The 13,979-nt window shown below is 40.0% G+C and overlaps 7 protein-coding genes across 7 annotated transcripts; 3 read left to right on the forward strand and 4 right to left on the reverse strand. All coding sequences in view use genetic code 12, as the record gives it.

Moving 5' to 3' along the window:
• Nucleotides 1-65: 65 nt before the first annotated feature.
• On the reverse strand, nt 66-1,724 carry SPAPADRAFT_52750 (uncharacterized protein; the record flags this gene model as incomplete). Its single annotated transcript, XM_007377601.1, has 1 exon — nt 66-1,724. One exon carries the CDS (start codon nt 1,722-1,724, stop codon nt 66-68), a length of 1,659 nt encoding a protein of 552 aa, XP_007377663.1.
• A 1,815-nt stretch (nt 1,725-3,539) lies between these two features.
• Nucleotides 3,540-4,321, forward strand: SPAPADRAFT_63515 (uncharacterized protein; the record flags this gene model as incomplete). Its single annotated transcript, XM_007377602.1, has 1 exon — nt 3,540-4,321. A coding segment is annotated over one exon (592 nt), but the record flags the coding sequence as incomplete, so codon positions are not given.
• Nucleotides 4,322-5,313: 992 nt separating this feature from the next.
• ARG4 (argininosuccinate lyase) lies at nt 5,314-6,708 on the reverse strand (the record flags this gene model as incomplete). Its single annotated transcript, XM_007377603.1, has 1 exon — nt 5,314-6,708. One exon carries the CDS (start codon nt 6,706-6,708, stop codon nt 5,314-5,316), a length of 1,395 nt encoding a protein of 464 aa, XP_007377665.1.
• Nucleotides 6,709-6,983: 275 nt separating this feature from the next.
• Nucleotides 6,984-8,642, reverse strand: DED81 (asparagine--tRNA ligase; the record flags this gene model as incomplete). The annotated part of the gene is made up of 1 exon (XM_007377604.1): nt 6,984-8,642. The coding sequence occupies one exon, from the start codon at nt 8,640-8,642 to the stop codon at nt 6,984-6,986; it is 1,659 nt and encodes a 552-aa protein (XP_007377666.1).
• A 249-nt stretch (nt 8,643-8,891) lies between these two features.
• On the forward strand, nt 8,892-13,730 carry SPAPADRAFT_73354 (proline--tRNA ligase; the record flags this gene model as incomplete). The annotated part of the gene is made up of 2 exons (XM_007377605.1): nt 8,892-11,946; nt 12,142-13,730. The coding sequence occupies one exon, from the start codon at nt 8,933-8,935 to the stop codon at nt 10,985-10,987; it is 2,055 nt and encodes a 684-aa protein (XP_007377667.1).
• On the reverse strand, nt 11,020-11,862 carry SPAPADRAFT_52755 (histidinol-phosphatase; the record flags this gene model as incomplete). The annotated part of the gene is made up of 1 exon (XM_007377606.1): nt 11,020-11,862. One exon carries the CDS (start codon nt 11,860-11,862, stop codon nt 11,020-11,022), a length of 843 nt encoding a protein of 280 aa, XP_007377668.1.
• Nucleotides 11,915-13,555, forward strand: SPAPADRAFT_57408 (asparagine--tRNA ligase; the record flags this gene model as incomplete). Its single annotated transcript, XM_007377607.1, has 2 exons — nt 11,915-11,946; nt 12,142-13,555. The coding sequence occupies 2 exons, from the start codon at nt 11,915-11,917 to the stop codon at nt 13,553-13,555; spliced, it is 1,446 nt and encodes a 481-aa protein (XP_007377669.1).
• Nucleotides 13,731-13,979: the final 249 nt, after the last annotated feature.

Here is a 13,979-nt window from a genome sequence, read left to right on the forward strand (position 1 = left end):
CTAAATCAAAAAATGGGCAAATCTCGTCACGTGAGATTTTTTGGCTGCAATAAGAATCGATGATACTACTTGAATTGATCAACATGAATGCTTTGTTGTCTTCCTTGTTTAACAGGTGTAGTTGGTGCATCACCATACAAGAACTTGTAATCTTCCATCTTGATCTCGTAATTTAATTGAACTGGTGTCTCTCTTTTGGAAAACCACTTGTACTCCGGATCAAACGTATCAATGAAAAAAGTCAATCCGCCGCTAATCAATTCATCATCCACAATAGTGGCATCCTTCTTCATCAAGTACTCAAAAAGTGTTATGAAGTTGGGAATATACCGTAAATCAGCATAGCAAATATCGTTCACGGCGTTGATAAGCGTGATCCAGATCTTGTTCGATTTCGTTGTGTACTTGACCGAGAGGAGCGTGTGGAATGTTGAAAAAACCACTTCCTGTTTGTACTTGTTGTTGCTATCGACAAGTAAAGCCGAAATGAGCGAAGAAATAACCATTCCATTGAATTGCTCAACAATCTTGCTCGTCAAACTAGCAATTTTAACCTGACTTGTGTGTTCAATCGTGGGTGCCTCTTGAGGAAGGAACCGTGCAAGCAATTGCAAAGTGCGAAATTGAATCACAGATAAGTTTTCCGGAATTTCACTTTCATACATCTGTTCAAACACCTTTTCTATTTCCTCCTTTGGATCTTGTACTTCTAATTTGGATATCGGTGGGAGAACAAAACACTCAAACTGACGAGTAATGGTAACTGGCAAAACCAAATTTGGGTTACGATTACTGAGCTTATACGAGAGAATATAGTTCAAATAGTTGAGTGTCATCACAAGCGAAGTCTTGCAAATTAACTTGTTAAAAGCTTGCAAAATAACCTCCAAATCGTTCTGATGAATTGTCTCAATGGCAACCCGAAGTTTGTCAACAAGTCTAAAATCTAAGTGCGTAGTTATTCCATGATCCAAAGTCTGCAACACAATCTTAAATGCTTCTTCAATGGTCATTGATAGCTCGTTAATGATCTGATGCATAACCTTACAGGGCACCGAATCCTGTCTTTGGGAAACATACTCCCCGATATAGGGATAAAGACCCAGGAATCTTCTTGTAAATTCCCGCGACATCCGATCTTGAAATGCCAACTCCAACAACTTGTTGATTCCGTCTTCCACTTCCTTCACTCGCTCTCCCGATATCTGCACATTAGTAATCGACATGAATTTGCCCAAATACGCACCAACTAAACCAAGGAAGGATTTGCTTACGACAAGATCATTATGTTCGTCGGTATCGCTTCCTGTACTTGTAGCATTCATTGCCATAGCCCAGTCACTGAACTTCATGTGATCACCAACGTCAATGGTGAACCGTTTCAACCACTCACAATGGTAGATAACTGAGGATATGTCTAAACGGGAATGGAATATGTACTTCCAAGTGACGCGGGCTATTATCGGGATGATATGACTAGTGTCGGACCCAGAATGATTACAGGTGTCGTAATAGTTGATTAAGGGTGAAAGGATGTTGGTGCTGGAACTAGCGGTTTGATCTAAATGGGAAAGAAACTGAATGGCTTTTTCAATGATTTGTGAGGGTAAAACCAGCATGTTCAAGTGATCTAATTGAGGAGACATGAAGATAGCTTTAGTGTGTCTAGAGTCGTCTAGGTTAGCTTGGGGTGACTTCAAATGTGGTAGTCGAATTTGCAACATTTTTTTTTCTAAGCAATTTTGATATTTTTGGCTGTCTAAAGACAGTCTAATCTACGATCTAAAAACTGACATGTCGGAGGTGATGAACTACCTGCTACGATTTAGCCGTCTCTGCTATTACCAGCTTGTACTAGTATGGTTTCTTGCTTATGGTAAGCTATTCAATCAATTTCATCTTGAATTCGTCAAGCCTTGCGGGATATAATCCTGAGGTTAAAGTTATGGTTCTGACAGAAGAACATGAATTTAGCCTCAGGATGTTACAACTTGCCTCAGCGATATTTACATGCAGGTATCTGCTGCTATTTAACGACAGTGAGGTTGGACTTATGGGGACATTTCTGGCGTCGGCTAACATTCTCTGCGCGAATAGTTCTACGTCAAGCTAGTTGGTGCGGGTGTCAAGGCAAATGCGTGAATAAAGCCAAGTCCACGGCTAAAGTCAAAGAGGTTTGAAGTAGAGATGAGTTTTGAAAAAAAAAGACACCTGATTGTGGAGGGGAAGCCGTGTTTCTACTGAAACAAAGAGTCGTTTATTGTCTAGTTCTTCTAGTCACGATATACCAGAAAGAAAGATGTTTGAAAAGTGGCATGATCGAAATTCTACAGAGACAAAGCTTTGTAACTATTTCAATTCGGGTGCCGGGTAGTTAATTATTTGAAATTTGGTTTGCTAGTCCCCGAGTTATAGTTTGTAGTTTATAATTCACGTGGTTCTTAAGACTATAATTGTGGTTCTTGGCACTGTTCGTTATTGCTGGTATGGATATTACGAGATATTGTGTTTTAAAAACCCGCACACGTCTCTAATTTAACTATTGCAAGAATCTCTTGCAAGCCTTCTTCTTGCTTTTTGTACGTGTTCTAAAACTTTATATATTTAAGCCATTTCTTACCTTCTGCCAATCGTTCTCTAAAACTAAATGCCTTCGCTTGTAAATCTCAACCACGTTTGATTTATTATACGACGATGCTATCAACAATAGCAATTATTATAAATCTAGTTGCACCTGACAATAGACGATAGTCTAGAGCATGAAATACGGCGTTTCATCAATGGTTAGAAACACCGATATTAGATTGGGAATTTAGGACTGAGCTGAACCATGCATGGACATAAACTCTAAATAACCATGCAATTGCCAAACCCCAGGGTATTAGAACCAGTTTGCAAGCACACATATGCATCACACGAGAAGTTTTTCGTTTAGGTGTGGACTAAAAAAATTCTGATATATTGTTTGGTTGCAGTGAACATTTTAGGTGGTTGCATTTACGCACCAGGAATAAAAAAAGAAAGCATCGTCACCTTTTTACGACAAGCTTGCTCGCTTGCGACATTAACACTCTAGCCTGTGTACAATAGAGAAAAAAAAGGAAAGTTCCGAAAAAAAAGAAAAAGAAACCACAGCGGTGGAGTTATAATTCGGGTTGTGAGGTTCGGGTTATGTGGTTGGGCTCAAACAATGAAATTGGGTTTTTGATTCCTGCAGACTAATCTGTATCGTGCATATTTGAACAAAGGGCTGCTACAAAATAATAAAAAAGCAATTACGTAGGGATTATTTTCTAGGAAAAAAGTTAGATTGGCCTGAAAATAAATCTTTGACTAAGTTTCTTTTGCGAAGTTTCAAGTAGGCGCTGCTGCAGAGACGTGCATGATACCATTAACATGCGTACGTTCTAACTTCTTGCAAATTGCAAGTATAGTCATACTTGATTTATTTTTTTTTTGGTTCTTTTTTCCCATAATATCCAGAAAATATAAATATCCGAAAGTTTCCAGGAAAACTATTGCTACATATAAAACCCCCCAAACCACTTCCACTCGTTAGAACTTTCAGGTTATTTATAAACCTATTTATTTACACACACACCCACACACACATCATGTTGAATTATAACTACTCTTTGAACCAAGCACAACTAAAGACATCATCCGTCACCCCCACATCCACACCCTCCCACACGCCCACCATATCCGCCGCGCTGCCCACAAGTCTAGATATAAATGCAGGCTCATTTATAAATACTCCCCCATCATCATCTCGGGTGCACCGGCGCTCCAACTCCGTCGACTTTACCAAAAAGGCAGGTTCGTTTATATCGATGAACTCCAACTCTACCCCTCCTTCATCGCCAATATCACTGGCTAGGGTAACTAGCACCTCGGGGATACCGCGCAAGCGCAGTATCATTATCGACTTGGATAAAGTTACCGAAGAATACAAGAATTGCGAAAGAAGGTTGAGTGTCGCCAGTGCCAAGATACAGAACAAGCCTGTGCGAAACGATCAAGCCAGTGGTGATACTGATGGTGAAGTCGATGAAGACGGTGAGTTTTATATGCGGGAGTTAGAGTTGTCTTGTCAGTTACCACTTAGTCTGGAGTTGCTATTACAGAGTTATTGCAAGAATGAAGATGGACAACACCACAGCGACGATGAAGAGCTTGATGGGAGGCACAAACCAAAGAAAGTGATATTGAGGACATGGAGCAAATTAAAGCGGAACAGTTCGGTTAGGTCATAGAGTATAGAATAAGGACATTCAAAATTAAATAGGACGATTATATAAAATAGATATTCGCTTATTTCATAACCTGGTTATGTAGATTAGTAAGTTTCTTTTTTTAGTTACTAGCTAGATGTATCTGTAATGCGAAGCAAGAGAAGGTGTTGCGTTGGTTTGTTTGACTAGTTAGAACAAAGAATGCGCAAGGAAATATATTTTTAAAAAATAGAAATTTTTTTATAAAATGTGGTAATTTACTTATGTGTGGGGCAACCATCGAACAATATGATTTATTTTTTATAAATGTGATTAGCCGCCAACAAAATCAACAAAATCCCTCCCAACATTACCAACACATTATACTGAAAGTGTACCCCACTTGTAGAGTTTCCCCAAAAGCTAGATGAGAAGTTGCATACATTCACGTTGATGTATCATGAATTTGTAGCTTCCTAATTACTTTCTAATTACGTCATGCAGAAAGTACATGTATATACGGCAATTGTTATCGGAATCCGCTCTGTGTTTACATCTGATGGATACAAATACGCTTCGGTTATTGAAGGGTAAACACAGCAAATAGCCCAGAAAATATACCTACAGTACAAAAATCAAAAAAAAAAAAAAAGAAATCTTGCAAGGGACTAGATTTCCGCAAATTTGTGTCATCACCGATGTATGCACGCTATATAAAATAATTTTTCTTTTTTCCTAATGGGTATGTTGCAATGGTTTTGTGCCCTGGTATTCGAAATTATGACGTCGATTATAACACAAGTGGCTAGAAGGTGACGTAAAGCATGGCGCCTTATTACATAGCTGACAACGTGGCTCACAAAACCTAGTTGCAATATCACGTTATTTGTGATGACGCCTATTGGTATTGTGAGGACATAATCGGAGAAGTGCAGCACAAGACCGAGATGGGAGTGGGGGAGAGAAATTCGAAAGGCGGGATGATATTTTTTGACGTCATGGAAAATATTTTTCTTCGGATATATAATGGTGGGGGGTGGAGGAGGGGGGGGGAGTAATTACGATAAATTTATACACATGGTTTCGTTCTATAAAATTCTTAGCTTACGACCTTCTTTAAGCTTTCAAGTTGCTTGTATACAGCACTCTTAGCGGTACCTCCGATAGCATCTCTTCTTTCTACACTAACTTCAAAATCAAACACATCGACGACATCGTCACCGAATCTGGCATCGATTTGCTTGAATTGGTCCAAGGTTAACTTGTCAATACCCAGTAAGTTTTGCTCTTCAGCTACTCTGACACATTCACCAGAGATATGGTGGGTTTCTCTAAATGGAACACCCTTTCTGACCAAGTAATCAGCCAAATCAGTGGCCAACATATCCATGGTCAATGCTTGTTCCATCTTTTCCTTATTTATGGATAATGTGGAGATAACACCAGTAGCGATGAGAATAGAGTGTTCAACAGTAGTCATGGCATCAAATAATGGTTCCTTATCTTCTTGCATATCTTTGTTATATGTGGATGGAATGGATTTGATAGACATGAGGAAACCGGATAATGAACCGAATACACGACCACTCTTTCCTCTTAATAATTCAAGAGAGTCTGGGTTCTTCTTTTGTGGCATCAAGGAAGAACCGGTAGAGTAAGCATCGGCAAGCTTGATGAAGCCGAATTCGGCAGTAGAATAAATAATTAAATCTTCGGCAAATCTCGAAATATGGTTCATGAACAAAGTGCTCCAGAATAAAGTTTCGACAACGAAATCACGATCACTGACTGCTGTTAAAGAGTTACCGATGACTCCTTGGAATCCTAAACCTTGAGCCAAGAATTCACGGTCAATTCCATATGGGTGACCAGCCAAGGCACCGGAACCCAATGGAGATTGGTTGACACGGGCAATGATTTCTTGTAATCTCTTATAGTCTTCGGTAAAGTAAGTACCATAGGAACTCAACCAATGAGCCCATCTGATAGGTTGTGCCCTTTGCAAGTGGGTATAACCAGGCATCAAAACGTCAATTTCGCTTTCGGCACGGTTGACAATGGCCAAAATAAACTGTTGTAATTTGTTGGATAAATCCAAAAGAGTTTCTCTAACAAAGATTCTCATATCAGTGGCTACTTGATCGTTTCTGGATCTACCAGTGTGAACCTTACCTGCGATCCCCTTACCGATGATTTCTCCCAATCTACGTTCGTTGGCGGTGTGGATATCTTCATCACCTGGCTTTTCGACGAATTTGCCTTCTTGCCATTCCTTTCTAATCACTTCTAACCCTTCATGGATAGCAGTGAGTTCTTCCTGGGTAAGCAATCCTAATTTTTGTAAACCAGCAGTGTATACTTTAGTTCCGGTTAAATCAGCATCGTACATGATTTTATCATATGGTAAACTAGCGTTGTATAAGTCCATCAATGGATCGGTGGCGCCGGTAAAACGACCACCCCATAATTTGTTTTCACTTGGTGCAGCAGACATATTTTGTTGTATATTGTTTGAAGAAGAAGGAAGAGAAAGAGAAAGAATGAACGAAATTTATAACCAGCGATCTTGAACCGCGCTTAAATGAAAATTTTTCATGAGTAACAATTACCTAATTAGGAAGGTGTTGTGCTGGTGCACGACCTCATTGACTCATAATTGCAAAAAAAAAAACCGAAATTGCAAAATCTGACATTATGAAGAATTCGTGATATTAGTAATATTTAGATTTCTATTTCATACAAGGGAATAAACTAAGATAACATTAAAGTCTATGGCTTACATCTACCGGAAAATCTTGGGTATAATGAACAATCCCTAACGGTGAATCTATCACATAACCAAGCCAAGATACGTTCAGTACCTAAACCGTACCCACCGTGAGGACAAGTACCGTACTTTCTTTGGTCAATGAACCAGTAGTAAGCGTCGGCATCTAATCCTTCTCTCTTAATACCAGCCAATAATTCGTCGTGGTCATAAGTTCTCATGGAACCACCGGTGATTTCACCAACGTTTGGAATCAAAACATCGACGGACTCGGTGACTCTTGGATCATCCTTACATTTTTGCATGTAGAAGGACTTGATTTCCACTGGGAAACGGATCAACAAGATTGGTTGGTTGATGGTATCGGTCATCTTACGTTCAGCGGCTTCAGCGATATCATCACCGAACTTAAACTTCTCGCCGTCTTCGTTAAGAACGCCGTGTTCGTTTAACCAGTCCAAGGCTTGGATGTACTCCATTCTCAAGAATGGCATCTTTGGTGGTTGGAAGTTTGGGTTTAATTGCTTGACAAGGGCAGCAGTAACTGGGTCTTCCAAGACATATTGGACGGTCTTGGTGATTAATCTTTCTAAATGAGACAACAAGTCTTCAAATTCTATAAATGCCAATTCGGATTCAATATGGGTGTATTCACTCAAATGTCTTCTGGTGTGAGACTTTTCAGCTCTGAATGATTCTTGGACACAGTAGACATCACCCAAGGCTGGTAAACAGGTTTCAAGATATAATTGGGAAGATTGGGTCAAGTAAGCTTCTTCACCGTAATAGTCCATCTTGAATAATGTAGAGCCACCTTCAACTTGGGTTTGGACCATACATGGAGGAGTAACTTCTAATAAACCTTCTTCGGCAAAGAATCTTCTAACAGCACCAAGGAAAGCAGCTCTAACCTTCATGACTGCAGATAAGGATTCACCACGTAAAGCCAAATGACGTTGGTCTAATAATAAGGAAGGGTCGGCGTTTTCTTGGACCTTGTTGGTGAATGCATCATCACCAGATGGGGCTAAGCCGACGATTTCGTAGTAATCGGCCTTTAATTCAACACCACCTGGGGCGGTCTTACCTTCTGGCAACTTAGAAATGACACCCTTGATAACAACGGTGGATTCCAAGGTCAATTCTTGAGTTTGTCTAGCCTTGGCCAAATCACCTGATAAGACGGCCTGAATGAATCCGGTACCGTCTCTAAGAGTGATGAAAGCAACACCCTTTTGAACTCTCAAACGATGGATCCAACCTTGAACCAAGACTCTGGTTTCCAAGTGGTCTTGGATGGTTCTTAACTTGATCTTCTTAGCAGCGGGCAAACTTGGATCTTCTTCGATCTTGATTAAGTCTAATTCGGCAAGTTTAGCGGTAGCTTCTTGTTCTTTTAATTTACGTTGTTCTTCTAATTTGGCTTGCTTTTCGGCCTTCTTTTTTAAACCTTCGGCACCCTTGACGGCTTTCTTTAAAGCAGAAGCGGAAATTTCAACGTATGAAAAAGTTTCATCTTCTTCTGATTGTTTGTAAACCAATACTTTGGCGCCTGGGGTAACATATAAGGCGTATGCGGCGGTGGCAAATGGTTGTTGTTCAGTACCTTTGGCTTCGGCTGAATCAACACCTGTCTTTTCGTTGACGTGAACTTGTGACATATTTCAATTGATTGAGTTCTACACTGAGTGTACTAATGAACATGACTCACGTAGAAATTTTTTTTGCATGGTTGTCAAAATTTGTTGTCATGCTACCATGAAAAATTTACACCTGCAAAGTGTAAATTTAGTCCTACAGTTTAGTAACGTGCAAATCAGTTTTTTTTTCTTTCCCCATTTTACAGGTTATCTTTTTCAAACAAAAATTTTCCCAAACGTATTCAGATCAATCAAAAAGATTAGGCAGCCACTAGCACTTGTACATATATATATATAAGTAACACACAATCATGGCATTAGAACAATCGTTGGCCGCTTTATCATTGGCTACTGTTTCTGCTGACTCTTCTGCAGTCGACACCAAGACTTTGGTCTTCAAACCAAAGACTGCCAAGACCGCCACTCCAATCCCATTATTTGTATTTGCATTAACTGCAACTCAAACCCCAAGTTCATACATTGCCAAAGCCGCTGGTGTCAAGGAACCACGTTTGGCCAATGACGAATTGGTTCAAGAGTTTTTTGCCACCACCACCAAGGAAGTTTCCATTGCCAGCTTGTCCAGTGCGTTGGCTGGGAAGGTTAAGCTTGTCGTTGATGCTGCTGTTTTCAAGGCCGCTGAAACCGACGCTGTTTTGAAATTGACCACTGAGTCTTCCGGAGCTGCTCTTCCTGCCAAGACCGTTGTTGAATTCTTGAAATCTACCGGAATTGAGTTGATTGAAGTTGACTTCTCTGTTGAACCTGCTGCTGCTGCTGCCCCTGCTGCTGCTCCAGCCAAGAAGGAAAAGAAGGAAAAAGACTCTGGTAAGATAGAAGATGCCAAATTGATCGGTATCACCTACGATAAGGAAAAGGATTTCTCCAGTTGGTACACTGAAATTGTCACCAAGGGTGAATTATTGGAATACTACGACGTTTCCGGTTGTTACATCCTTAGACCAAACTCTTACTTTGTTTGGGAAACCATTCAAGATTGGTTCAACGTCAAGATCAAATCCTTGGGTGTTCAAAACACTTATTTCCCAATGTTTGTCTCCCAACGTGTTTTAGAAAAGGAAAAGGACCACATTGAAGGTTTTGCACCTGAAGTCGCCTGGGTCACCAGAGCCGGTTCATCTGATTTAGAAGAACACATTGCCATCAGACCAACCTCTGAAACCGTCATGTACCCATACTATGCCAAGTGGATCAGATCCCACCGTGATTTACCATTGAAGTTGAACCAATGGAACTCGGTTGTCCGTTGGGAATTCAAGCATCCTCAACCATTCTTGAGAACCAGAGAATTCCTTTGGCAAGAAGGCCACACTGCCCATTTGACCAAGGAAGGTGCCCAACAAGAAGTTTTGGAAATTTTGGACTTCTATGCCGCTGTGTACGAAGACTTGTTGGCTGTTCCTGTTGTCAAGGGTAGAAAGACTGAAAATGAAAAGTTTGCTGGAGGTGACTACACCACCACTGTTGAAGGTTTTATTAGTGCTACCGGTAGAGGTATTCAAGGTGGTACTTCCCATCACTTGGGTCAAAACTTCTCCAAGATGTTCAACATTGCTGTTGAAAACCCAGAAGGGGCCGATAAGCCAAAGGTTTTTGCTTATCAAAACTCTTGGGGTTTGTCAACCCGTGTCATTGGTGTTATGATCATGACTCATTCTGATAACAAGGGTTTGGTTTTACCACCAAGAGTTGCCCAAAACCAAGTTGTTATCATCCCAGTTGGTTTAACCTCCAAGACCTCTGATGAACAAAGAAAGCAAATCAATGAAGGTGCCGAAGAAATTGAAGCAAGATTAAAGAAGTCTGGTGTTAGAGCCATCGGTGATTATAGAGCTATTTACAACCCAGGTTGGAAATTTGCTGATTGGGAATTGAAGGGTGTTCCAGTCAGATTAGAATTTGGACCAAAGGACTTGGCTCAAAACCAAGTCACTGCTGTTAGAAGAGATGATGGATCCAAGTACACTATCAAATTGGAAGAATTGGAACAACGTATTCCTGAAATCTTGGATGAAATGCACAACGCTTTGTTGTCCAAGGCTAGAAACGATTTCGACGCTCATCGTGTCAAGGTTGATGAATGGAAGGATTTCGTTCCAACTTTGAATGCCAAGAATGTTATCTTATCTCCATGGTGTGGAGATGCTGATTGTGAAGATGATATCAAGGATTCTTCTGCCAAGAAGGACAACGGTGAAGACGAAGAAGTTGACGAAAAGGCTCCTTCCATGGGTGCCAAGTCTTTGTGTATTCCATTTGAACAACCAGAATTGAAACCAGGACAAAAGTGTGTCAAGTGTGACAAATTGGCTTCTACTTACTGTATGTTTGGTAGATCTTATTAGATGTATGTAGAAATGAATTAATGTACAAGTGTCTATATATACTGCTTCCAAAAGGAAGACTTGTCTAGTGAAGCTATATCTTTGGTGACTGCTTTGACTCTGTTCTCGTCGGTCAACTCCAAACAATATATCTTGTCTACTCCTAGTGACTTTACATACTTCCAAGTCTTGTCGTAGTGGATACCAATTTGTGTAAGTGAATGAGCATCATCAGAAAGACAAAACCTAGCATCACCATATTTCACAATGGCATCAGCAATGTCGCGTTTAGGGTATGAAGTATCCCATCCTTTTCTCAATGCTGACGAGTTCAACTCAAATAATCCACCATACTGTTTGACACAATCGATGTTTTGTACTATCAAGTCCCAAACCTCGGGCCATTCGGCTTCTATGTTGACTTCGGAGGTGAGTTTTCCTGTCGTGGTATCTATATCATCCGCAGGAAGCAATAGACGAATCAAGTCAAAATGACCCACCACCATTGGTTTCAAACCGGAAATTACCCGATATTGCAAGGCAAAGTAATCTCTAAACAACGCTCTAGTGGTTTTCTCGGTAGTTGCTTCTCTCGCCCTTTGCCATAACTCAGGAGTGAAGTCTATGGGAATCTGATGTACGAAATGCACTGATCCAACCATCATCTGGATGGAGGGATTACGTGCTAGTAAAGCTTGGGAATATTCAATATGCGGGTCGTCTATACCCTCCACTTCAAAACCAAGTATTATCTTCATTCCATCCTTATCATTATATCGTTGTTGTAATTGAACAACATGATTGACATACTTGTCGAAATCTTGTACCAAGTTATCAATGGAGTAATCTCTGTCAGTCTCTTCCGGATATAAAAACCTCAGTTCGAGTCGGGGCATATGTTCAGTGAGACATACTGTTTGAAACCCCATCTGGTGATACTTTCCCACCATGGATTCAAGGGTATCACTTGCATGGGAGATGTAGTCTCTGCTGTGTGAGTGGTGGGTGTGCATTGTAGGGCTCTGATTATTAGATCTGGATTGGTTGTAAACTTTTTGAAATAAAAAAAAAAAAAAAAAATCTGGTAAAGTATTTGAAAACTACTTTGGTGGTTATACAATGTTGACGACACGGAAAGCTCTCGCCAGAGGTGTATTATTGAGTAAGCGATGGAGCAGTTCGCTCAATCCAACCATCAAGGATATGCATGTGAACCCACCTCAACCAGATACACTTATATCCGTACAAGGATTTGTTAAAAACATACGACAATTTCGTAAAGTTGGGTTTGTAGATATCAACGACGGGTCAATATTCAAGAACCTCAATGTCACATTGAAGAATCCTACCGAGATCCCTGATTTGAAAATCGGTCAGAGTTTAAATGTCAAGGGTGATTGGGTAGTTAGTCCTGGTAAACAGCCATTTGAATTGGTGTATGATAGCAAGAACCCAAATCACGAGATGAAGATTGTCGGTGATATAGCTGAGGATTATCCCGTCCATAAAGAAATGACTGTTGCCCATTTGCGCCAGTTCCCTAGCTTGAGACACAGAACTTCCAGCTTGGCTTCTATCCTCAGATTGAGATCGTTCTTGGAGACAAAATTCATGGAATTTTTCAATAGCAGAAACTTCACCAAGGTCACGCCACCAATCATAACCAGTTCAGATTGTGAAGGAGCAGGAGAAGTGTTTAAAGTGGAACCAGTTGAGAAAACTGAAGAAGCTTTCTTTGGTAAGGACTCTTATCTTACCGTATCTACTCAGCTTCATCTTGAAGCGTTATCACTCGCCTTGAATCGTGCATGGACATTGACCCCGTGTTTTCGCGCAGAAAACTCAAAGACGACTCGTCATTTAAGTGAGTTTTGGATGCTCGAAGCGGAGTTGTCCTATATTGACAATCTTGACCAATTGACCGGGTTTACTGAAGATATGGTGAGATACGTCACCAAGTCATTAGTTAAGGATGTTTTAGAAAAGGGGACTAGTGCCAACATTGATGAAACATTTGAAAGTGGTGATGGAGCTGACTTATTGGGCTCCTCATTCGGTTCGAATGAACAAGTGCTTAAGAGATGGTCTGCTTTATTAACCCCTGATAAATGGCCAAGAATGACATATACCGAGGCAGTAGAGCATTTAAACAAACAATTACCTAGAGAAGAACAAATAGTATGGGGAGATTCCTTATTACTTAAGCATGAAAAGCAACTTGCCGAGAATTCACCAATTTTCATTACTGATTATCCAGTCTCACAAAAACCATTTTACATGTTGAAATCCAAAGACTTTAATCCAGATAAACCTACCGTGGCCTGTTTTGATTTGTTGATTCCTGAATTTGGTGAATTGGCTGGTGGATCATTAAGAGAACACAACTACGATATCTTACTCCAAGACATGAAGAATCATGGTATGAACTTAGAAGATATGGAATGGTATTTAACATTAAGACGTAATGGAACCATACCACATGGTGGTTTTGGGTTAGGTTTTGAAAGATTAATTACATATCTATCAGGAAGAGAAAGTTTAAGAGACATTTCGGCATTCCCTCGAGCTCCTTCCTTGTGTAGTTGTTAAATGTCCTTGTAAATAGCATGTACATAGTAGATCTTATTCCAATGTTGCGAAAGCCATATTTAGAAGAAACATTGAAATTTCTTGGCTCTCGATTAGTTAACTTTAAATTGTAGAATGTGTCTGTATACTTTAGTAGTACGAAAGAGGGAAAGGTATGGTTATGGAATAATCCAGTATTTGAATTTGCAATGTTTAGAGTAGAACATGTAAAAGGTTGATCTAGGATTTCCAGTATAGATTTTACGGTTATTTTGTCATATCAATTTTCGAAATTTATTCAACAAAAGGAATCAGAATAGTACCAACAAGACAACTATCACATCAAATGGAACAAATCGAGGATGAATATGACTTACTACATTCGTTCAAACTTCACTGCATAGAACGGCTTATTATGCTTTCTTTAGATAAAGATGTTGCATAT

This window comes from Spathaspora passalidarum (assembly GCF_000223485.1).
Source record: "Spathaspora passalidarum NRRL Y-27907 unplaced genomic scaffold SPAPAscaffold_8, whole genome shotgun sequence".
Taxonomy (NCBI): Eukaryota; Fungi; Ascomycota; class Pichiomycetes; order Serinales; family Debaryomycetaceae; genus Spathaspora; species Spathaspora passalidarum.